At 48.5% G+C, this 24,879-nt stretch overlaps 1 protein-coding gene across 2 annotated transcripts; it reads left to right on the top strand.

Annotated features, from left to right (window-relative positions):
• The first annotated feature begins 238 nt into the window (after positions 1-238).
• AMER1 (APC membrane recruitment protein 1) lies at positions 239-20,803 on the top strand. 2 transcript variants are annotated; one of them, XM_068956999.1, is made up of 4 exons: positions 239-373; positions 930-1,101; positions 10,521-14,052; positions 14,330-20,803. In XM_068956999.1, exons 3-4 carry the CDS (start codon positions 10,615-10,617, stop codon positions 14,348-14,350), a joined length of 3,459 nt encoding a protein of 1,152 aa, XP_068813100.1. In that variant the 5' UTR covers positions 239-373; positions 930-1,101; positions 10,521-10,614; the 3' UTR covers positions 14,351-20,803. The 2 variants fall into 2 exon arrangements, with proteins under 2 accessions (XP_068813100.1, XP_068813102.1); XM_068957001.1 differs by lacking the exon at positions 930-1,101 and having other exon boundaries at positions 242-373; positions 14,330-18,931.
• The last annotated feature ends 4,076 nt before the right edge of the window (positions 20,804-24,879 follow it).

The following is a 24,879-nucleotide window of genomic DNA, read 5'->3' on the forward strand; positions in this document are numbered from 1 at the left end:
CGCGCCGCCAACGGCCGCTCCCCCCCTCCGCCGCCCCGCGCGCCGCCAACGGCCGCTCCCCCCCCCCGCCCCGCGCGCCGCCAACGGCCGCCCGCCGCCCCGCCCCGCCCCGCCCGGCCCCGCCCCCGCCCGGCGCTGCCCGCCGCCCGCCGGCGCCGCGCGGGGCGGGCTCGCTGACCCGCCCGGCCCCTCCTCGGCCCGCCCTCGCCGGCGCCGCAGCCTGTCGCTGCCGGGGGCCCTCCCCCGCGGTCGGAGCGAGCGCAGGGCGGCGGGGCAGGCCGCGGTTGGCGGGGGCGGCCCGCGCCGCACACAATGCCCGGCCGCTGAACCTCCCCGCCCGCATCGGCGGGCTGCCGGCGGCGCAGCGCAGCCGGTAAGTGCCGGCCGCGGCCCCCGGAGCCGGAGCCTCTTCCCCCGCAGCCATGTCGCCGCGCCCAGGGACGCGCCGGCCCGGCTCGGTCCGGCCGGCGGCGAGCGGGTGGCGGCCGCTCGGCTTTTGTGTGGAGCCCGGGCGGCGGAGGCCCGGCGGGCGGGCCGAGGGGCCGGGGGGCGGCGGCGGGCAGGCCCGGGGCTGGGCGCCGCCCGGGCTGGGCTCGCCTCGCCTCACGGCAGCGGCGGGCGGGCGGGCGGGCGGGAGGCGTCGCGCGTGTCCCCGCCGCCGCCCGCGCTCCGCCCCCCCCCCACCCCCTCCCCCGGGGCCCGGTGTCCCGGGAGGCCGGGGTTGGGGGCGGGGGGGGAGCGCTGCCCTGGGCAGCGCTGCGGCGGCCCCCGCGGGCCTGCGCCGGCGCCTGGCGACCTGAGCGTGTGCCCCCCGCACACGGCTAATGCCCCTCGTCTGCCTCGTTGCCTGATCGCTTTCTCACTCGCGACCAGCTGCCTTTGCATCGTCCAGCGTGTTAAAATCGTAAAGCTTATCTCTAACTTTGCAGGGTTCTAACAGAGCGCCTTGAGGGTGCGGGCAGCTGTTCGTGTTCTGATCGCCTTTTAGAAACGGTGCCAGTAGTTTGGTTGGCTTGGAGCAGCAGTTAAATCCATCGGACGAGTGGAAATTTGCCCCTGCAGTTTGCTTCGGACTTCTTTCTGAGCCGCGTTTTTGTAGAGGTGAGACCCACGGAGTGAAAGAGCTGTATCGGCACGTTCGGTGATGAATTTGAGGGGGCTGTGTGAAATGGTGCGCTTCTGCCAGTGGTGCTGGTCTTGCCTTCTGCTGCTTCCTGCAGCTCCCTTCATCTGCTGCAGCCTTGCCGAGAGAGATTCTCGGCGGCACCCCTGCTCAAATGAATACAGCGCCGCAAAAGCGCACTCCCTAACACACCTCTTGTGAGGAATGAGCAGCCAAAGCCTTTTGGAAATTTGCTCGTCTGGAGAGCTTGCTGTTGTAGCCTTTGCGATGGTGGAACTCTAAACCTCAAGTGCTTTCCATGTTCTGCAGAGGCGTGTGGACCCTCTGGCCCAATTCATTTGTGGGGTGAGTGGGAACTCTGACTCCACCAAGAGCTGTGCGAAGGGTGAGATTGCCCCGTAAGTCCCATCCCATACAGGGTGGTGGGTCACAGGCAGGGAGAACTTAAGGTTGAGATGGTAAGTCTTGAAATGGGCCTGGCGTCCCAGGACACAGTCCACAGCACAGGCTGTCTGGTGGCAGCCTGGTGAGGAAACAGAGGAGAGATAGGCTGCTCTAGTTCACGTCCTTGCTGAGTGGGAAACGTGGCTGAAGTTCCTCTTTTATGAAACAGTTCTCCATTTAAACTGAACCAACCTGAGAGATGCTGCACTTTTGCCATCTCATCTTCTCCTTTTCCCTGATGATTTCCATGAGCAACCTCCAGAAAGCCTGCTTGTGCTGTACTTCTGAGAGTTAAACTAAACAGATTAACTCTGGACAGGTTGGACAGTTTGTACAGTCAATGATCTCTTTGTCCTGCCCTCCCCTTCCTTCTCCCCTAGAGCTGAACTACTCTGAAGTGGGTTGTTCGCTTTCAGAGATGGTGCCTTCAGGGCAGAGAAAATATCTTGACAAATGGTTGACACAGAGTGAGCTCTGGATTATCCTGTCAAAGCAGGTGGTAGACCCTTGGGGCTTTCTAAGGCCCTTAGAAAGCCTTTTGCAAAGAGTCTTGCAGCACAGTTCTTTGCAGTGTCAGATGTGGCCCCAGATTCCTGCATGTGTTTCTCCTCCCCCAGCCATCATACCCCAAGTGCTAACTCCGAGTGGCTTGTGGCCCTGCTTTTAGGTGGCTGGTGTCCTGTCGAGCAAAAATCAGCTATCTGCAAGCTGCAACCGGAACGCTGATTTTTTTTCAGTGCAGTTTTTGAAAGAACAAAAGAGCTGAGCTGCACTGGTCAGGCTTCTGTCGGTGCTTACTCTGTATGCTTCAGGCCTGCATAGGATTTGAGCTATTGAGCAAGCGTTAGTGTTCGGGTTAACAGTGAACTGCTTGAGCCCCTTGATCCAGCCAGTCTTCCCCAAATACCGGGTGACTGCCTGTATGTGTTTTCTGGAAATGTCTCCTTTCCTCAATTGTATTGTAATCCTTCTCACCAGACTTCTCTTTCACGTAAGAAAATTAAATGTTGGCCAGTTGTGAGGTGAAGCACAGCAGCAGATCAGACTTGGCCCCCTGGCCAGCAGACAGATAAACTATGCTTGCAGCAGAGAACAAAAACAAAGCTGTACCCACATGGTTTCGAGTGGGGAGAGGCACAGGAATGCCTACGTAGGAGGAATCTGCGTTCTAATTCTGTACCAGACTTAAGGGAGGCGTTGCGACTTCTTCAGGCAGAGCTGTTAAACTTGCACCAGGCTCGTAAAAGTATTTGCTTGCTTGCTTTTTTTTTTTTTTTTTTTCAAATGTGGTTACTACTCACAGAACTTGTAGCTGTGATCTCAATGAACAGAGTGCGTCTGAGGAAAAAACGTGGTGCTCCTGGCTTACCCCTTCGGTTTGTGTGGGTCGTCGCTGTGACGCCGTGATAGTTGAACAAGTTAGCTTTGGTCAAGATTGAAGTCCTGTAGCAAGGAGAGATTTTGCAGTCCGCGGTGCCTTCTTTCTTCTCAGTAGTATCTCGGTTGTTTCCCAGACCAGCTCCAACCCCCCCTGCCCAGTGTTAAAATATGATGAAACATGAAAGAATTTCCTTTTGCAAAAGAAGAAACAGAAACTCCGAGCAGGGGAACGCTGAGGTCGGTGACGAATGCAAATCTCAAAGATCAGAAAGATGCGGTGCTCGTGGGTGCGGCGACCAGGGGCTCCGTTTCTGCCTGCTGTGGGCAGCGTACTTTGCTGCCACATCGCCCCACTATTTACTCCGCGCTTGTGGTGGGGAGGCAGGGGCAGTTCAGTTTTCATGGTGATTTAACTCTGCTAAACTAAGGTGCAGGATGGGAACGTAAGGTGTACAGCTGCTGACTAGTTGATGTGGACACCTCTCCTCCAGGAACTGAGCAGAAACTTCTCAAGCAGGAGCGTTCATGACCAGCTTACAGCTCCTTCCCTACCATGGTTGACATCGTGGATGAGAGACACGCTGTTCTGTATGTTTCTGGGCTGCCCAGCCCACCCTTTACCACATCTCTATTTTAATGGGCGTTTTCTTTGGCGTTCGGGAGAGCTGTACAAGCTCTGCTTGATGGACAGCAGCCTCTTTAAATGGCTTTGTACCTGCCTTTAGACTGGGGTATAATTAGCTTGACTTATTTTTAATCATTCCCCAAGGTCTTGGGAACTCCTCTGGCACACCAGATAGAGCTCACTTTAAAAGCAAGATGCTTCCGTGTGTGTAACTACATACAGCTGCCCAAGCTGTAGTGTTTTACTTGTCTGAGGACTCAGCCTATCTAAATACATATGTAAATTCCGTGTGTTAACTACACCCAGACGGGGTAAAGGGTCACTGCTTTCCCACTGGGGATGTGGTTATACCAGTAGGAACAGTTTGGGAATAAGCAATACTGGCGTCAGGCACTCTTAAGCTTGTAGATATCTGCCCACGTGACAGCTCACACTGGTATAATTATCGCAGTAAAAAACAAATGAGGAAAATCATAGCTCTGACCAAAGCAGTTGTACAACTACCAAGGTTCTGTTAAGTCAGGGCCTCGGCACTGAAACTTTAACACACTTGGATTATCTTTTTGTCTTGAGAATAGCTAGTGTGCGTTTTTCTGACAAAACGTTTTCTATTGCGTGCCGTTCTTGTTTTAACAAAAATCGCTTATGCAACAATTTACTTGGCCGCATATTTTAGCGGTTTTGCGCCTGTCGGTATTGACAGCTGTAATAATGTTTGTCTGTAAACTGAGGCATTAGCAGCACGGCTGTGTGAGTGGTGTCGTGGAAAGAGCTGCTTCTGGTTGGTAAGCAATGTCTGCAAAAATAGTAGTTGAGTGGAAATTTCTATGGGTGATTTATTTAAGTAGCAAGGCTGTGCCATTTCTGTTGTCATGGTCACGGGGCTGTGCAGAGCACCTACGTGATCGCTTTTCATTCAGGATCGCAGACCCTGTGCTCGGGGCGGTTCCCCACTTAAATTATGTGGTGGAAACTCCCAGAGTCTGTAGCGCTGCCTCCTGTCTGCCAGCCCTCGTCCCCTCGTCTCCCAATGTCTCCCTAGCCTGAGTTTCCAGTTGACAGGGAGGCTTTGGTTTTGTCCCAGGGGGCTCTTGGAATACCGCTTACAGCTCTTGTTGCCTGTATTCAGGGAAGATTAATTTCTGTTGGAACAGGCGTGAGAAAAAGGCTGCAAGATCGCTCCGGGAGTATGGGGGCTGTTGCTCAGGAAGAGACTGGAGGGTTTGTTTGGCCTCAGAAATGAAGGCTGAAAGGGAATCTGATCAGTAAGTACACTGAGGGGTTAAACACTGCAGAAGGGGAAAAAAACTGTCTGAAATGAAGTAAATATAAAATGACCATGAATCAAATTAGTTTGGAAAACAAGATTGCACATTCTCAGAGCTGTTGATATCTGGGACAGTCTTTAAGGTACTCTAGGCAAAGACTCCCAAGTGCTTTTGCGGAGGACTTTGATAGGTTATTGGAAAGAGATTTTTAGGACCTACTGTAGCGGGCAGTTTCAGAGCTCAGTGAGAGGGACCTCTTCCATCAGAAATGTCTGTATCCAGGTTTATTACCTCTCAGACGGGATACTTCTGAGAACCACAAGAAAGTCTCTTATCTACAGGCTCAGTCATCTGGTGAATCAAAACTATGGCTGGGCTGAATGCTAGATTTTGGGTTATTGAACCCGAGAGCGGGAGCATAATCTTACTTTCTTAATATGCCTGTATTGACCTATTATCTGAAAGGCCCAGGAGCAAGTTTGCCATCCCCTGTAATGGCTTCTTTAGAGCTTTGGGCCAGTCATGGTGCAGGAGAATCACGTTAGCTTAGGGGCTGTGTGAGTTTTCTGTTATGCTGGTGCACAGCTGCAGCTGGACCAATGCAACCATGCCCAGACTAGTACCTCTCCTCTCCCAGCGCATGGGGGGCTTCCTGTCCTTCTCCTGTGCCTTTGTCTACACTACTTTACCCGTACAAGGAGAGCTGAATTACCACTAGCCTTGTCTGCGCTATTGTATTGGCTGTGAGACAGATGGGGCTTGTTTCTATTCATACTTCAAAATTGGCTAATGTGTCTCAACTGTTTTACTTGCAAAGCGTAACAACTGCTGTTGGTCTTCTCGAGAGAGAGACGACTCAGATGAGAGTGGTTGAGATTTCTGTGGGGCTAGTCAAGGGCAAATTGCTGTCGATGTTGTTTGCTTTATGTCTCTTTTTCGTTTCCAGCACGGGATTACCAATTTAGGTTGCCTAGAGATGAGGGCGAACAGGAATTGCGTGTCTGTGTTCACGTATAATCCAGTGCAGACTCATACGTTGCATGCACCATAGCACCCAACCCATGAATGCCTAGGAGAGGCTAAGTTTAATGAAAATACTGAATGCACGCTCCCCCATACGACTCAGGCTATTTCTGGGGGAAATCATATTTTGAAAATGAAGGCAAACCTGTGAGTTAAGGCTAGTGGGTACTTTGTTTGAGACGAAACCTATGACTGGTGCTGAAGCATTTATCCTGGATTATAGAAATCCATTCTTTTGCTGGGAACGCTTCTGCACTCTAATCCTGAAGCCAGTATAGATTCCCTTGTGATTTAGGTAAGTCCCTTAATTTGCAGTCTCCCATTTGTAACATCGCAATGATGTTACTCTTTCCTCACTGTGGCTCCAGAGAATTAATTGATCATAACTTGCCCTTGCTGGTGCTTGTGAGAATTAATTCATCATAGTTCGAATGCTTAATTCCAGTTCAAGTAGCTTTACTGCTGCTACTGCTTAAGGATTTTACACTGTGACTTGTCCTCTGTAGTGTGTTCAGAATAGTCTCTTGTGTTCCCTGCTAGATGCATGTATGGCTATGGGATGGGTGTTTAAATGCACCTGCCTGCCTGAGATAGCCATATGAAGTAGGATTTCCGTTTTGTTGCATTTGAGCCTTATCAGTCAGGTGCTTCTTGCTATTCTGGAAGGTCTGTATCCTCTTGTGAGGAAAGAGCGAGCTAAGGCTGGATGCTCATGTTACTTAATGGCATGGTATTTCTTTGCAGTCAGGCTTTTCTATGACCATTGGCGGAGGCTAAGTAGACTTGTGTAGAGCCCAGCTGTTTAGCATGACACCTTTGCTGCTGCCTGGGCAGTCCAATGATGGGGTTTGCATCCCTTTTATGGAAACACCTGCATTTTGATCCCAAACAGGCACCTGCTCCCTGCCTCATGCTTGAGGGCTCTTGAGAGGGAAGGCTGTAGACTGCGAGGCAGATGATTCCTTCTGGTGGGCTGTTCCCAACCAGCATTGACTGAGGTACAGGGAAGTGCTACGTAGTTTGGTTCTGCAGTTACGATTCCTGGAGGATTTCTGGAGGGTGTCTTGCCTTGCAGAGAGCGAGCCTTTAGCGAGAGGTGTTGCTGATGCTGCAGCCTAGGGTAAAGACAGGGCAAACTCATTGATTGCTATCAGTCACTCACACAAGCTAATCTCTGGTGCAACACAGTGAAAGGATTTAGCAGCCTGTTTACTATAGGAGATGTCAGTCTGCATGAAGGAGGGAGACTTGATGAGCTACCGAAGACCCGGGGTGTATTTAGGGGATAAAGTGGTGACATCTTCCCAAGGCTTTTGGGTACAGGCTTGGGAGACTTTCCTCTTCCACCTCCTATTTCTTTTAATGCTGTGGTGGCTGTGAATTTTCATGGATGCTCTCTTCAAAGCTTGAAGAGCCCAACTGGGCTACTGAAGAAGACACCTTCTTTAGCAAGTGCTTGGGATGCCTCTTTGTTAGTCTCCCGGTAACAGGGGCACTGTAGCCCAGGAGGACCTGAGTGACAGAGTCTGTCTTCCTCATCACAGGGCCAAAGAGTCTCTCTCACTGCCTGAACCGAGGCCAACGTGCTCTCTCATCCTTCATTGGCATAAGCAAAGGAGAAGCCGGAGGGTGCTAGAGTGCCTCTGGGAGCTGGTATGGAAGGAGACTCCTGGGTGTTTCAGTACAAATAGCTCAGAAGAATCTGTGCCCACCATTTAGAGACATAGGGCTCAAATTTTCTTCCTGCTGTGAAATTCTGCATCTCTGGTGTGTTCTCCAGCATGAGCACAGACCTCCACAAACACTGATGTCTGAGCCTGGAGCTTCTTGTGCCCGTGCCAGCATCTGGGTTTGTCATAGCCCAGTTTGGACAGCGCTAGCATTGAATCCCACAGTCAGGTAGGTTGTGATGAGGAGATGGTTGGCTGCTGTCGCATTTATGTCAGGGTCTGATCTGTCACTTGGCCTCAGTGCCCTGGAAGTGCTGGAGGAGGGGATGTGATGTTCAGAGCCTGATTCGGGAGCAAAACATCCTGTTGGCATGGCTGCCACGGCACAGCTGTGCTCTACCAGCCTCCCCAAATCTAGCCTGACTGGGACAGCCCTGGGTAGCTGCCAGGTCCTCTGCACTGGATGGTGTGGCGGTGCCCTACTTCTACCCAACTGCAGGGCAGACGAATCAAAACACCTTCCTTCCCTGTTGCACTAAATTCTACCCTTGTCCCCCTTGGCCACACCGGAAAGCTGAATGTTGATGAAGTGCTGTTTCTTATTGTTGTGTTTTTTAACCCTGTTTTCATATTTCATTGATACAGCTGTTTGCCCTTGGTATCTGTCTTTTTCTCGTGTCTATAAATAGCCGTGTGGTCACAGCAGTGAGCATTTATTGATGTCAGTGCTAACATGGAGCCAGAACAATCTTATTTTCAATTAGAATTTTTGAAATCTTGTTTCATTTTTTCCACTTTCTAAACAATCCGTGTGCACAGGGATGTATATGTGCTGTTTTCTTTCAGCCTTGTCTAAACAGATCTCTCCAGAGAAAGAAGCTCCAGAGAAAGGCCAGAGGTGCTCCAGAATGGCTTTGGGGGCATTTAGGACGACTGTAGAAATGCTCAGTGACAAACCTAGAAAAGCTACAGAAGCCCTGGAGCACTCTGGAAAGGCCCCCAAAGCACCAAAGAGAGGTGCTAGAAGTGGTTCGGTGAGGTCTCAGAAAAGCTATAGCGCTTTCGAAGTGCTGGGGAGCGCTGCGCTCCAGAAGAGCCTTAGGAAAGCTTAAACAAAGAATGATTAGAGGCTCTGGTGGCACTCTTCCTCTAGAAAGGATCTAGAACCCCAAGAGTGCTCTGAAGATGCTCTGGAGTTGCTCCAGCAGCCCCCCCATAACCCCCTCCCCACCCGCCTGCTTTGGAGGAGCTCTAGAAGTGCAACCCACGCATTGCCCTGGGGAGAGACTGAGTTGCTCTGGAAGAGCCCTGGGGAAGCTTGAGCCGCGGCTGAGATGTCTGGGCAGTTTGCTCTGTCAGGGATGTTTACAATGATTAAATCCACCAGAGAAGTTAGCCGACATCAGCGATGCCTGAAAATACAAACCCCTTTTTCCTGTCTCCCCAAGTGAACACCAGGGCAGTTTTGTTGCTCGAGGTCTCAGCAAACCCACAGCTGAGCGTGGACTCTTTCTTGTTGACTGTTCTCCAGGACTAGCCCCAGGTGCTCACCAACTGTACAGTTACATTCAGCAGGCCTAAATTACACTTATGCCTTTGAGTCTGTTATTTCCAGTTGGCTTGGTGCCTCCGAAGGGCTCGAGCCAGCCAACAGAAACATTAGGCGCAGAGGTGGAATTCAGGCCTGCTGCGTATGGCCCTTTGGTGCGTGTAAATACAGGAACGTGAGTGCTCCTTTGCTTTTGCTGTGGGCTGGAAGGAAGCTTTGTCTGCCAGGCATGTTGTCCTTGCAGCGCAGCGCTCTGCAGTGGTGTAGGGGAGGGAGAAGGATTTGATTTGCAAATAGGTACCTGCGCATCACTTTGGTCTGTAACACTCTGGTAAATCATTCCTTTAATATAATTACATCCTGTCCCATCTGTTTTCCTGAGCTGCTAATTTTAGTAAGGAGGGTGAACACCAGGGTTATCATTAATTATAGAGGCAAATAAATGTTGTGATAGTCTCCACACAGACTCCCAAGACTCAAGGAAAAAATCTTTCTCTGCAGGTTTGCTCTTGAGTTGCAGAAGCTAGAGGCCATGATTTTGGGTGTATTTTTCATTCCGGATCTCTGGGTAAACTCCATGAAAAGCTTTACTGGCCTCATACCAGTAAGAGCTAAGCCTCAGGTAGTAAAGCTCAGCAGTGCATTACAATTTCAGATTGATTTATTTTCTCCAATCCCACTTCTACAAAAGAAATACTATTATTTGGTTTCTCCTGATATTAAGATCAATGCAAGATCGAATTTAAAATTTCTCTCTCTCTCTCTCTCTCTCTCTCTCTCTCTCTCTTTCTTCCCTCCCATCCCCCCGTTAAAGGTGGTCTGTAGTGAACTGTTTTTAATGCAATTCTTTCTTGCTGGAAAGATGATTTTAAAAGCAACTGAAATCTACTGTGGGGAAAAAAGTAGGTACAGTAAATCACTCTCTTCCTGGATGCGCACATACTGAAAGGTCTGCTTCTTGGTTTGACTGTCTGTCAAAATGCTTCCTGTGTTTTGCTGCTACATTTGGGAGAACTGGAAGTAGATTTTGGCAGGTTTCATTCCCTTTCCCTTTTGGAGAGGCCTTATTTCCCATAGTCAATGGCATTCGCTTCTGGACCTAATTGCCCCTTTGATAAAAGATGGTGAGGTCGATCCAAATGGAGAGAGCCAGCCCTTGAAACGAGGTGGCTCAGAGGTCGGGTCTGCCTGTCCCCAGGAAGCAATGTTATTGCCAAATGGACACATGTGGATTTCCCGGTCTAGCACGCTGCTAAATATAAGCAGCACGACATTTTCATGCCCGAGCTTTAACAGGAGGAGCGAGACGAGTGGCTCGTAGAGGTGTTTGCAGTTACTGTTCCAGCTGGTATCGAAGCGTTTTGCCTTGTTACACCTATTCAGGTGTCTGTGCCATCCCCTGCTGTCTCCTCATGTCTCCTTTCTCTCTTTGCTTTAGATCGGTCATGATGCTTCAGTCTGTGTACCCTGAAGAAGACTCTGCTACTGAGGTCATTGTTTCCAGCTAGATACACCTGAACCGAACAGCTGCCATGGAAACGGACTGCACAGAGGAGTCTGTCAGGACCAGGTCTCCGTCTGTGGTTTGCAGGCAACGCAAGGGAAGCGACCAGCAGCAGGAGGAGAACGGAGCAGCAGAACAGCTGTCCGGATGGAGCGATGCCTCTGTCGCAGCTGTGGAGCAGCAGCCTCAGGCCCCCCCTGGCAAGCTGAAGAAAACTGCCTTCAAGCTGTTTGGAGGGAAGAAGAGTATATGTACGCTGCCAAGTTTCTTTGGAGGCAGAAACAAAGGCCAAGGGAAAGGAGCCTCCAAAAAGGGTCTCAGTAAGAGTAAGACCCATGATGGGATCAGTGGTGCTGCGTATGAGGAGAGCAGCAGGGTGCAGTTGGAAAGCCCTTTGAATGGAAGCAGGGATTCATGTCCTTGTCCACTGCCAAGCTCTCAAAGCGTTCACTTGGCCATAGATACCAGTGTCAAGTTTGACTTCAACAGGCAGGACAGCTCTCCACCAGGGAGTATTGAGGGCTCTGAGAAAAAACCCAATGGGGACAAGTCATTGTCCTTTCCCAGGCCAAAAAAAGGCCTGAAAGGACTTTTGAACAGCATCCGGCGCCACCGTAAGAGCAAAGCTGCTGAGTGCGAGAAAGCAGAGCTCCCTGGGTGGAGTGGGGATTCAGAGGAGGCCAACAAAACTCAAGGCATGGGAGCTGAAACCCAACAGGTTCCAGAGGGAGGGGACCCCAGACCTGTCCCTCTTGCCTGCCCAGAGAACTCTGAGGATAGCTGCTCTGTAGGCACAACAACCAACCCTGGAGAGATTGCTGAGCCGGACTGGCTCATGGCTGATAAAGGCAGCTCAGAGGGGGATGCAGCACTGACGCCGCTGAACAAGGATGTTCTAGATGCAAAATCAGAGGCTGATGCTGTTGTCTGCACAGAGTCTGATTATGGCAACCTCCCTGTAGCCCTTCATCCGGACTTCACAGACAATGACCCTCCGTCGTTACACTCTGGGGACCAGCTAAGCCTCATCTTTGGAGATGTCACCTCCCTCAAGAGTTTCGATTCCCTCACGGGGTGTGGGGACATCATTGCTGAGCCTGACATTCTCAGCATTGCTGAGAGCACGATCTCTGTGGAGCGCAGCAGAGATGCTGCTAAACGGAGCTCCTGCCTCGTCACATACCAGGGAGGTGGGGAGGAGATGGCCATGCCTGAGGAGGCAGAGGAATACCTCCAGCAGATGTGGGACAGCACCGCTGAAGGGGATAGGAACTATGAAGCCCAGTTACCTCCAGCCGTGGACAGTCATGAACCACCAGTGGTGAGTAGCAAGTTAGAGACATGTGGCTTGCACGAGGTGGAAGCCCACCCTTATGCTGTGGGGGGGATGGGTGATGTGGAACTCCTGACACCCCAGAGCGACCAGCAGGAGTCCGCACCGAACAGCGACGAGGGTTATTACGACTCCACCACGCCAGGGCCGGAGGATGAAGCTGGGGATGGGCTTGGTGAGATCAAGAAGGATCGTCTTCCCAGAGACAGTTACAGTGGCGATGCACTTTATGAGTTTTACGAGCCTGATGACACACTGATGAGTCCCTCTCATGGGGAAGAATCCCTTTTTGAGAGCAAAGTGTCTCGTCCGGAGATTTTCAGCTACTTCTTAGACTTCTGTCTCCCTGCTGAGAAGAGCCTGATCCAGATGATGGGTCAGAAAAGTGGGGTTATGGAAACTGAAGAAGAGCGGCTAGCTGCCATTCAGAAAGAGCTGCTGTACTGGGAGCTGCAAAGGGAACCAGTCGTGAAACGACTTGATGTTCCAAGCAAAGAGAAGTGTCCCAGGGAAAAGCAGAATATTGAATGTAAAACTAGAGCAGCCAACTTGATTGGCAAAAGTCAGAGTTGCCTTGGCAGTGAGCAGATTGCCTCTCAAGCTCCAAACAGAAGTGTGAATAGTGGGGTTTCAGTGGCTAGAATTGAAAATCCAGAGTGGAGGGATTTTCCGGGGACCTTATGTCCAGAAAACTGTTACAACAGCCAAAAAGCCCAAGGAAGTTGCCTTATTCAGCTCATGAAAAACAACACTGCATTTGATTCTGGCCTGGATCATATGGCGTTTGGGGGTTCTGCCCACAGTGGCTTAGCCCCGGGCAAAACAGGGACGTACCCCAGCTACAGGACCCATGAGCATGATAGCTGCTTGCAGAATGAACACCGCAACGGAGTGGAAACTACCGCTAGGGAACCTCAGGCAGAAAGCGAATGTGAACCCGAACATGCTGTTAACTTCTCACAAGCTCTAGTGGAGTTCACCAGCAGCGGGACCCTCTTTTCTAGCCTCTCTGAAAGCCTTGGTAGTTCTGACTCTGGCTCTTCCTTCACTCAAAACCTCCCTGTCCTCCCGACCATGGTCACATTTGACATTGTTGATGTGGAGCAGGAAGGAGAAGGGGAGTGTGAGCAGCATCTCGAGATGAACGCTGACGAGGACATTGCCGCATCCTATGATGCCTTTGACGACAGCTACGTACAGAAAGAGTCATTTGCTGAATGTGACGAGAGAATGTTTCCAGGGTACCCCCACAGCTCCTTCCAGAGTTGTAACTGGGGTGTTGCCAGCCTTCCCCGCCACCTGCGTCTCCACGGACTGAGCCCTTCTATGCCAGCACCACTCTCTGTTAACAGGAGGAGCAGGTCACTTGACACAGAGAGCCTGGAGTTTGAACTTGCTGACTTGCAGGTTTCCAAGAACGGCCTTAAGCCTTGTCAGCTTTGGTCTAAATGGGACAGTGGCAGAAGGGACTCTGATGGAGCGAGAAAGAGCAGGAGCAAAGAGGACACTGAGCTGTCTGCTCCTGAAGGTGGGGAGGTTGATGGTGTGCTGAGCTGGCCGGCCTTGCAGCATCTCCAGTATGACACTGACCTGGCTTCTGAGGGGGTGAAACACTGGGGTTTTGCTCCAACTGCCAGAGCTGCTGTGATAGAGAGCACCTGGGAGCCCTCTGAGCAGCCAGACATGGATTCCCCTTTTTTGTCTCTTTCCCGGAGCAATGCTAGAGAGACTTTGGACAGGAGGCCCCAAGAGACAGAGCCTAGCAAGCACCTGGTCAGACCATCCAATTTACCTCTGCAGACTGACACGAGACAGTCCCAGGAGGTGTCTGGTTCCTTTAGGTATCATGGAGAAACCGTGGCTAAAAAACTTGCTCGTGTGTTACCACTGGGAGGAACGGAGTCGGATTCACCGCAGAGCTTTAGTTTCGCTCAGTCCCCTGAGAAACCAGCCAAGTGCAAACCTGTTGGTGTCACGCAGGGAATGCCCCAGTTTCACGATGACAACGCTGAAACCTTAAAAAGCCCAGCCTGCTTTGCAGAGCTGTACAGAAGCGCCAGCAGAGAGCTGCTGAAAGGGAGGGCCACACAGGGCAACACGCTGCCCATGAGCTGTCAGAGCACTACAATGAATGTAACAGTAGCCAAATAGCTTCTTGGGGGTGGCCGGGGAGGGTGGCAAAGGGTTAACTGTTCAGGGATGGGTTGGGGGTTGAGGGGGGGAAGAAAATGAACATTAATGAGTGACTTTAATCTAGTACTGGGCCAACAAAGATGAACTCTCTTGCAGCTGCAGTACATAGTCTCCATGCTGCTGCCATTCTGCGCTGCTGCAGGTACTTTGGTTTAATTTAATGCAACCTCCTAGATTCATAGACTAACACTGAGGCACTTTTTTTTTTTTCTTTCAGTGCAAGCCACCACTCTCTTGAATACAATATACAGTGCAGAATTAACAGCCCCAGTGCACAGTCCCATTGCTGCTAGAATAAAATCTGGAAATGGACACATTTCTAGTGTGGCAGCTTTGTTTTCTGCAGATTTAACTAAAGGGACACCATCAACCTCAAAAGAGAGAAATGAAGCGAGAGCTTTATGGTTTTAAAAGATCGAGAAACATCGTTGCCCTGCGAACTTGCTTTTCTGCCTTGGTTGTGCGTAGCCGCTTCTGTGTGTTTGGGTTTCTCACGCCCATGCCTGTGCGTGAAGGGAGGCACAGCAGAAAGGGGGAGCCTGGGGCAGAATGTGTCAGGGTACTTTGGGTGTGTTCCTGAAGTGACCGCTTTGTCGTTGGAGCTAGGGAAGCAAGTCTAGTGAAAACTTTCAAAAGAAGTTATTTATTTTTCATCCCTTTGAAACGTTTCCTCTTGGAGAGACTTCTAATGTCTCCCATCTTGTTGAGTTCTTGGGTTGGTGGAAGTGAGAGGAAGCGTGTAGGTTATTTTGAAGGAGAGCAAGGAAGGGAAACAATTCAGCTGAAAGGGGAACTTTGCTGTAACTTTTATTTTTTCCTGCCCAAAAGGAAAGAAGGAGCTTTTGTGTGTGTGCTGATAACGTTTTCCAGTTCTAGTTTTAATGCACTCAAAATGCAGCGCTCAGATAGACGTTCTGTTGATGGTGTCCCTTTTAAGAACAAAGTGTCAATCCCTTTTTCTTCGTAGCGATCTGTTTTCGTGGTGCATAATCTTCAACTGAAACCTTTGCTTTTGCTTTGTCCCACATTCCTAGCCTCTCCCAGGCCATGGGGCACATGTAGCAGGTTTGAAATAAGCTAAATTTGAATCTTGCCTGTAGCTATGAAGTTGCAGATGCCGTTACTTTCTTCAAAAGGAAGTTTTGTGTTTTTTTTTTTTTTTTAATTTTATGTTTATTTTCTTTGCATAAATTCATATGAGGAAAGTATTCTGTTAGTTGGAATACAGGATGTAACACAGCCTAAATTAGGCTTCACAACTTCTTCCTCCTAACTGGAGGGAACAAAAAACGCTGGAGGTTGCTGCAGTTTTGAGGGATTTTCTGTTTGTTTGGGTGTTTTTGCTTCTTTCAAGGAGTGGGGAGGAAGGAAATGAGCTAAGGAGATTCACTTTGCTTTGCTGTATGAGCTCTTGGAAACATCTACTTCAGGCTATTGGAGCAGAGCTCGAACCTTTCCTGAAGAAGTCTCCTGTGTCCCTGTTGCTCTCTCCTACATTCGTCTCTAAAACAGACCTTCACCTTTCTGTGACTTATGAAGCCTCTTTCTACTTCTGTCAGAGATCTATATTTTGATTTTAATTCAGCTAGTGATGAATTACGAGTTCTTTCCGAGTTACCCCTTCTCTGCTTTTCCTTGCAGCAGAGTTTGTAGCATGTGGAAAAAAAAAATAACAAACTGGAAATATCACGGAGTCTTGTGGCAAAGTTGTGGGAGGAACGGTGGGTCTGCTCAGCCCTAGCTTGATTTTTCGTTGCTGACTCCAATCTTTTCTCATCTTAGCAGATAACGGACTGCTGCTCTCTAGATCCCTAACCCAATTACAGATGTGGCTCCAGCTGGAGGCGTAAGCGGTTCCCTGGCATCACTGCATTTATAGAGTACCAAGGCACAAAGAGCTTGGGGGGGGGGGGGGGGGAGTTGTTTCATTTTTCCAGGAAAGTGAGGCCCTCGTATTTCTTACGGATAATTTTAATATCCTGCCCTTGTGTATCCATGCAGGAGCGGAGAAGGGCAAGACCAGGCTTTGCTTTTTGGCGGTTCCATTTACGTGTTTATTTTCTGAACAGACTCCTGAGGCTAGAGTACACCCATCTGTGTGGCCATGGGATCAAACCTGCATTCTTCACTGTTGCTGTGCTGCTACTGCTGCTGAGTGTCACTGTGGGAACCTGCTGTGCCACATTTTTCTTCCTTCCCTCTGTGCAACCCCGTTGTAGCAAAAAGGATTTCGCGGGACAGCTTCAGCTCTTAATTATGCTTGACACTGCTGTCCATAGTGGCAAGTGCGTGTATTCATTACTGCACTGAGCACACATGGTGCTCCGTGATCCGATTCCCTTATGTGAAAAGGATAACGCCTTTTGCTAATGAAAGGTCACCTTGGCTCCAAAGTTGTTGATGCTGTCTCCCCTCCCGATTCGGGAAGGAACCCTTCTTTAGGGCAGCGCGGGAGCACGTGTGTAGTGCCCTGTGAATCGGGGTTGAGAGTATCTGATAATTAATACACCTAAGTGGAATTGGACCGCATAAGGCCTCCCTCTCGCTCCAGGTAAGCACAGGTTCAGATCTCAGCGTCGTAGCTGAGGTCCGTTGCAACCCACTGCCGTTCACAAAAGATCACTGGCGGATATTGCCAGCAACACCGGAGTTGCCGTAGTGCAAATAGCTGTTCGCAGTACTTGCTTGGCCTGAGCAGCAGCCTCTTACTGTTTTTTTTTTTTTAATTACTTTTTTTTTGTAATCGTATTTTAGCGTGTCACCAAAGGCATCTTGTGGGTTATAGGGGTTTTGCTTAGTGTTTTGTTTATAAATGGTGCGGCCTTTGCCAAAGTTTTGGTGAAGTATGAAAGTGTCTCAGTGCTAAAAACGAATGTTCAGTTGCAAATGCATGTCTCTAATAATAATTATTTTGGTTGTAGGTACGTAATAGACTTATTGAAAACAGTTTCTAGACTCTAATGTGTGAAAGCAATACAGCCAAGACTTGATAGTCTGACTTAATACCAAAGGTTTGTCCTCTTAATTTGATTTGAACTAAATGAAGCAGATATCTATTGATTTAAAATGAGATTTCTAAAAGCATTTTAGAGCTAATTTACTGGATTATTGGAGTATTCTGCCCCATTAACCCAAAGAAATAAGAATTTTCAATGTACTAACCCAGTCTGTAAATTCTCACTGCTATAGAGAGATCGGATTTCATTACCTAATATACTGCTATTCCTAAAATACCTTTCTGCCAAGGAATAAATAGGACCAGATCTTCCCCACAATCCTAAATGGGCTATAGTGCTTCCTAAATTCAGAAATGCCTTCAAGGGGTGGAATGGCAAGCAGCAGTTTCTTAAATGCTGATTGAGAAAGCGAAAGACATTTCAGAAGCCTTGTTTTTAAGCTGTAACCGATTGCCGGGCTCGCTCTCCCGAGCTCTGCTGAAGAGGGAGAGTTGTAGAGGCCAGAAGCCCAAGGCAATCTGGGGGATCTGTTGCATCCTCTTGGCTCACGTTGCTTCTTTTTACCGAGTGCCAAATACAAGCTCCTGGGTCTTGTTCTTGTCCCCCTATTGCTTTAGGAGAGATTTCCACAGTTGCATAGTCAAAATAACATTTGAGCCACTGGAGGGGGGAAATAAACTTGTGCACTACTTTTTTTTTTTTTTTTCTCCTTTCAAAAGCAATAGATCTGGGCATGAAAGGATAAGGTTTAAGAGTGATCCATCATCCTTTCTCTAGTTTAGCAGGCTGTCTATTGATCACTAGATATACATAGTGGCCTCTCTTTACGGAGACCCACTGAAAGGAGTATTTGGTGTAGCAGAGAGCGTTTTGAGTAAGTGCGTTGTCAGATTCGGGATAGACCCATCGCTGCTCCCTGATGTGAGAGGGGGACTCTGTCAGCCTAGGAAGCTGCTCTTGGCCATGAGCTTTCCGAGGCGTGAGCGTTTGCTCTTACGCTACTGCCAATCTTGTAACGTTTTACAAGTGCAGTTTTAGTGATATCTGGGGGAAGTCATTGTCTTTTAAGCTGGTGGAATGTAGACTTACCTGAGGAACCTAAATTCAAGAGTAGTAGTTGCGGCTTTTGATGAAAATGAGGTCTATTGAGCCGCTAATGAGTCATAAAAGTCAGAATAGCAAATTGTCTTGCCAAGGTATCAAACGACAAAAACAAAACAACAAAAAAAACTTCCCCAAAGCTCACGGAACTTCACTGAATATGCCCCTTGCAGGAAAGACCTTGGCTCAAAATGGCAAATTATGGCTATTAACTTGCAGATTAAACCACTGACGTTCAGGTCAGTCTACCAAGTAATTCTGTATTGCGTTTGGGGGATTTGGGGTTTTATTTTTGGTTTTTATATGCATAAGAAAAAAATTGTCAATTTTATCTATTTTTGTATAGTTTTGCATTTTATATTCACGGGGAAATTTTATGAACTGTTCTTTTACTTATGTACTTTGTGTTTTAAAATGGTGTGGTTTACAGTTCTAATGGAGAAAAGGCAATTGTTGCTGTCACTGCTGCTGCCACTGCCTGTGCAATGGAAGAAAACCATCTTGCTTCTAATATCCTTGTGTAACTTGCTGTTCAACTTCATAAAAAAGGACTGGTTCTGAAAAATCAGAAGCCAGTCCGTTACCAATACATACACTCTTTGTGGGCACTGCTAAGATGTCTTTGTTTTAATACTGGTTTGTCACACTTGTCAACTGTTTTTTGGCTTTGTTTTAAGTCGGAATCTGTAGACTGTGGTGATTTTTTTTTTCCTCCTAAAAGTATTGTTGACTGTCTTTAAACTAGAAAACCGTGGCTTTCATTTGGGCCTCTGTTCTGTGTTTAAATTATTTTATCCAAAATTGGGGCTTCTCTTGAATCACAGAGAATTCTGCTCCCATAAGTGACCGCCCTCGTAGGGCAGGAGATGCTGTCGGTTGGCGGCTGGTGGTATCTTGAAACTGGTGGCAAAGTTCCCTTTCCTTTGTGCTCCCAGGCCAGATTTGGTTGGGCCAGGTCTGGGCCTTGGAGCGTTAGAAGGAGCTCATGTCCTGGCATGGGAGCAACACGGCTTCCTCTGCCCAGCTCTCCCCTCTGCAGATAAAAGTACCATTAGCAGAGCAGGGAGGATGCTTGGGCGTCCTTCAAAAAGGAATTTAACCATTGCTGCGGAAGGACGTGAGAGGTGCAAGTGTATCCACTCAGCCCTGCTCTGTGCACTGCCCTGAGCTAGAGATACTAGCTTAGTCTGGCAGTAGCCTTCCCCCTTGCGCAGACGGTATTGCCCACTCCGGGTTTGGGAACAGCTCTTTAAATGATCCCGCAATCTGAATGGAAATAGAGGTACTTCCCACCCTCCTCTCTCCTCTCCTCTCCTGTTTTGCCAGTCTGGAGTCTCTGCAGCTCCAGTGCTGCGTTGTCGGCATTGCCAATGCGAGTAAAGATTCTTCCTGGTGCGATACTGCCTTGGCTTTTGGGAGCTCTGCCTAGCAATCATAATTAAAAGGAGCACTTCTGGTAAGCAAAAACCTAACACTTGTTGATGTGATTCTTCTTTTTTTTTTTTTCCAGTTAAATTAATGTACTATTTTGTTTACTTGCCTCTGTAAGTTGTGCCCCTGCAGAGCTTGCAACCCTGTGTGGGGGTATAAGGGCTGACATAACTCCTCTGCAGAAGGTCAAGGATTAATTGGGTGGCAGAGAACAATGTCAAACAATGGCATGCAAAAGAAACTTATAAATACTGAAAAGCCAAAAGATTACAGCTGAAAGCAGATTTTTTTTTTCCCCCCCTCGTCCCTGCTGCCCCTTCCTGACCAATGCCAGCAGAAATGGCAATTGCAGCTGAGACATTTGGCTCTGCATGGATTTTCACGTCTTTTAATTAAGTAGCTCTTAACCTAGCAGTGCTCCTTTTTGTTACTTTTTTAAATGGGTTTGCCTCTGTTCCTGGAAGGGGGGCCGGATGGCAGGTTGCTTGGCAAACCTTCCTGGGACAGTCTCACCTGCACTGCGTTTTACATTCCCTCAGCCCTTTAATTGGAAGCTTTCTTGTCTCATATGCAGCTCTAACTGTGCCCTGAGCTGCATTATGTCAAATGGGACTACCTGCTCTTTTCTCCAATGTTGTATTATCCTAGAAATCAAAAAGACCTGCAGTTTAGCCAGCCCATCTCCTGCCGTGGCCAGGCACCTCCTCCATATGCATTCCCCTGGTTCTCAGACATTCCCGTGCGATAGCGAGGTCTCATCCTTCCGCAGCCTCTTTTGCAAGGTTGCTTTCTTGTGGCGAAAACAAACTGAAGAAGCCACACTTGGGTGAAGTGATACATGAAAATGCAGAGAAGCCCGTCAGTTGTAAAGAAGCCGCCCTTTTCCCAGGGCCCGCTGGGCTTGCCCTCTGCGGTTGCCCTCTGAGGCCAGCTGCAGAAGGCGGCTCTTCTCCAAACACCGCTCCAAGCAGCCTGGGCTCCTGTTTGGGCTGCACAGCTTGGCCTGGTGGACGGCAGCTAGTTTCTCTCCTGCCCCTACTAGGTGAATGACTTGTTTTTGTTTGCGTTTTGTTTTGCTTTTGGTTTTTTCCCCCCGGTCTCGTTGCTACTAGTTCCTTAAACTTTTTAATGTATTGACTGTGTTTTAAACTGAATGTTCCTTTCACTGAATTCTAATGAATAAACTTCAGGTTTTTAGAGAATATCCTATTTTGCTGTGGTTTTATTTTCTGGCTGCTTTTTTTTTTTTTTTTTTTTTTTTTTTTTAAATGCTCAGTTTCTTATTTTTCTTTTCGCTCCCCTCCTATCTCTTGGTTTTTTTTTTTTTTTTTTGAAAGCAAAGTGGCTTTGTGAATGTGAACAGGCTGTAGAGGACGTGCTTTGGAGAACACAGCGTGCCACTGGTCTCTTTGGCTAGCCTGTAATATGTGTTCCCCAGCCAAACCCTGCTCTATTAAACTAATTTTGCAAAATAACCATTGCTTAAGACACCACCTCTGAAAGTCAAATTTTTACCTGGTTATTTCTTTATTGTGCCAGGACTCAGGCATGTGTGAAGAGAACAGATCACTGGCTTCACCAGCCAAGTCACTGAGTTAATGAAACATTGCTGGTTTGGGTCCAGGCTTGCAAGGTGTCAGCAACTGTTGGCAAGGGGACACATAGCAATGCTTCAGCGTGGGGCCTAATTGGGCTTGTTTCTTTTCAGTGAAATATAAAAGAGCAAATACTGGGGAGTTTCTCTGTTGCCTCCTCAGGAAAAGGAAAACCAGCGGCTGCTTTGCCTCCCCCTCTGCCCCTTGTTATACACCAGCCGATGTGTCGATCTTGCAAGTACGTTTCTTTGAATAGAAGCGACCGTATAAAGGAACGGGTTGATGGACTAGTTTTAATTTGGGTAGAGAAAAGAATTTAATAGCATTTACCACTTGGTTTATGGACACACTGGCTGTCTGATAAACTTGCTCCATTCAGCAGTGGTCTGAGCCTTTACGACTTGAGTGTACTTGTACAATCACACTGCTAATTACAGCTCCCTGGGTGGATGTTTTTATGGCGCAATAAGCGTTTCTGGTAGGGATTCAATGGGACTGCAGTAGCATTAGCTTCTCCTTATAGGCCTCTGAGCTGTGTCTCTGCTGTACCCCTCTTTCCTGGTTCCCCCTCACCAGGGATTTTGGAGGGCCCTTCTCTCACCCTTGGGCAAAGGCAGATGCTCACAAATCTCTTCATGATTCTGGGCTAGTGATGGGACCTGCGTTTCCCCATCAGCTAATAGCTGATAAATAAATGCAAGGACTGATTCACCAAATCTCTTTTAATTGATGGAGTCTCCAGCATTGCTTTCCATGATGATGTTCAAGAATCTGTAGCTGGGAACAGAAAGCACGCGTCAGAATGAACGATGAGGTAGAGCAGGGAGAAGACAAGAGTAGAGACATCTAATCTTTCTCTTCTATTGTGCAGTGGCTGTTTAAAAGAAACCCATCTTTCTGCATTACTTGTGCTTCACATTCTTTCTCTTGTTCACCAGTGCTTGGCCCCGGAGATTTTATTGCTGTCTCTATTTTAGAAGGAGAGTGTGTAACTAGCTGAGATAAGATTTCCTAAAAACTCCTGAGCCTACAAATAGGCCAAAGTGAATAGAAACAATGAACCAAAAGCTATGAGGGTGTTGTCACCCTGTGCTCATAAAGGAGTATGGGAACTCTCCTGATGTTAATGGCACAGTGGAGTGTTTTACAGCTGATACAATGCACTGCCGACCATCTGAGTCAAAGACTCTTTTCTACAAAAACCTGAAAAGCCAAAGGTATGATGAAGACAAACATGCAAACGCAAGGTCGGCTGAGGGCAGTTAGCAGGGAGAGAAGTTGACTCGGGGGTCAGCTGCCTTTGGAACAGCTTAAAAGAGACAGCTGGGAGAGACAGAGCCTTTGTCCAGGCCAGTGACGTTATTTGCAGTGGCACCTTCTTTATTTGACGTGGGAGAGGTCCGCGTGTTTGGAGTTCAGTCCCACTGCCTGCACTGGCTTGGCAGTAATTATGTACATCTGTGTTAAGAGTTGCCGTAGATACCAGAAGCATCCTTCCCATCCTGGCCTGCTCAGATCACAACCAGCAATGCCACGTGTGATCCTGTTGGTAACTTGGATACTGTTGAGAAGTTAGGTGGGAACTTCTCAAAGTTTCAAAATGCAACACAATGCTGAGAAAGAGAATCCTGTTTCCCCTCCCCACCCCCCAGGCAAAAAATTGAATTTGTAAAGAGGTAATTACATCTTATGCTTGACAAGCTGCTACATTAGTATCTCCAGAGTAGCTGTCAGGGGGTGACTGGTTTCCAAGCCAGATACCCTGGGGAGGCTTTAGCATTTCCAACTCCATCCGTTGGAAATTCATGACCATCGATCGTACTGAAGGGAAGTCTAAACCTTTGTCTGTTGTGGGGTTTACTAGCACCTGGGAATGCCTTTCATCTCTGCTCAGGTTTGGGCTTCTCTTTCACTGTCCAGGAGCTCCTGAAGTGGCCAGCATCCTCTGTGAAAATTGTGACTTTCCTATAACTTTTTGTCTGCTGTCTGACTTTCCACCGACTGCTGTAAATCACTTACCTCTTGGTAGCAGATGTGTGCAGAATCCACAAGGGACCTTTAAGGCAATCCCAGGGCTCCGGTTGCAACGTGCTTTCCTGCGTCTCTAGCAATTGCATGCTGATCTGAGGAGATTGCTCCTTGGAGGGCTTTCAAGTGCCAGGCCCGAGTCCTTCATTATCTTACTTTTAGATGCAAACAGGATTTATAATGGCAACGGATTTTGATCATAGACCACCAGATGTGAATGACGATTGGTTATAGGTAAAGCCACTCTGTATTAGACTAGCAGCTGCTCTGCATGCCCACCATCTGTTATCTTTTTCACCTATGCCACATGTCCCTGGAGTAGATGCTTGTAACCAATTAAAAGCTTTAGGGCACACTGACAACAAAATATTTGCAGCTTTGCATAGGTCAGTGATGTTTACACTTGATGTCTCTAACAGGAGGCAGTTGGGAAATATCACTGTGACAACTAGTCATTAAAAACACTATTTGAATAAGGGTGTAAAAAAGCAGCACTCGTGATGGAGAGGCTCTTGAATTCAGAAATAATTGCAGGCTGATGCGTGTTTTCTGTCAATCCTTGTCTAAGCGTTGCTTAGTGCTTTCTTTTTGACTCTCTGTGTTCAGAACAGAGGCTTTCTGTGTCCGGATATTATGGCATGAAGCGCTCGTTAAGCTCTGCCTGTGCTCTGGGCTTGCAGTCCTAGACAGCTAAAGAGCTGTCTGAATAGGAGAGTGCAAATGTCCTCTTGTGGCTAGTTCTGGACTCAACAGAGACCTCTCGGGGCTGCTACACCATGTTTCAGCAATGGGCTGCTCTATGAATCCCCCTTCGTGTTCTAAATAAACCTGTGCTGTGTGTGGTGCACAGCAAAAGGTGCGTTTCAATCTGTTTAATATGTTTTCCTATTTAAGGAAAGTTTTCTCTTTTCCAAAGCCTGAGAGAGAGAGGAAAATAAATCCTAGCTGCTGTTTAACCTGCAGAAGATGTTGGTGGTTTTGCCATTGGCGTCTTCAGGGCCAGGAGATAAATCAACGGAGGGCACCAGTAACCTCATTTTCTGGTCAGCTTCTGCAGTTTGGCAGGGGAGGGACAGCCGGGATTACTCCCTCCTCCGGAGGCAGCCAGATAATTCCTGATGCTTTCTCAGACTTTGGAGGCAAAAACGTTCTGCAGTTTGGATGGATATCGGACAAATCTTCTGGCAGTGTCCAAAGCAATATTGAACGTGGGACAAGCCAGCAGCCTTTCATTGAGGTTTAAACAAGGGCCCTTTGATTGCTTTGCCCCAGTGAGGCGTGCTTTCCACATCACAGCGAGTGATGGTGCAGAATCAAGATCTTCAGCAAGAGGAGCTATTTACAGAGAAACGGGCCAGCTCAGCACAGAGGAGCAGGGAGTTCGGGCAGCCCCAATCCCTGTATTGCTCTGGGCCAGGCGCCCATTAAGTGGGGATGGCCCGATCCATCCCAAGGGGGGTTGCGAGGACTAATTTCATAATGTGTGTGGAGCCCTTTGACGAGAAGCGTTGCATTAGGATGATGGTGAGAGCTTTGTAGGCTTGGAGCATGAGGCCTTGCTTGCGTGACCTTTCTCTTGTGGGGACGGCAAGTGACAAAGGCAGCACCTGAGGCCAACTCTCAAGAACAAACTGGCACCGCTCAGCCGAGCGGGG

Source organism: Struthio camelus, chromosome 11, assembly GCF_040807025.1.
Source record: "Struthio camelus isolate bStrCam1 chromosome 11, bStrCam1.hap1, whole genome shotgun sequence".
NCBI lineage: Eukaryota > Metazoa > Chordata > Aves > Struthioniformes > Struthionidae > Struthio > Struthio camelus.

Bases quoted from the DNA above. Each gene is read 5' to 3' on its own strand.
- AMER1 (XM_068956999.1), top strand. From the start codon at position 10,615: ATGGAAACGGACTGCACAGAGGAGTCTGTCAGGACCAGGTCTCCGTCT. The intron at 14,053-14,329 runs GTAACAGTAGCC...TTTTTCTTTCAG, and splicing joins GTCAGAGCACTACAATGAAT to TGCAAGCCACCACTCTCTTG.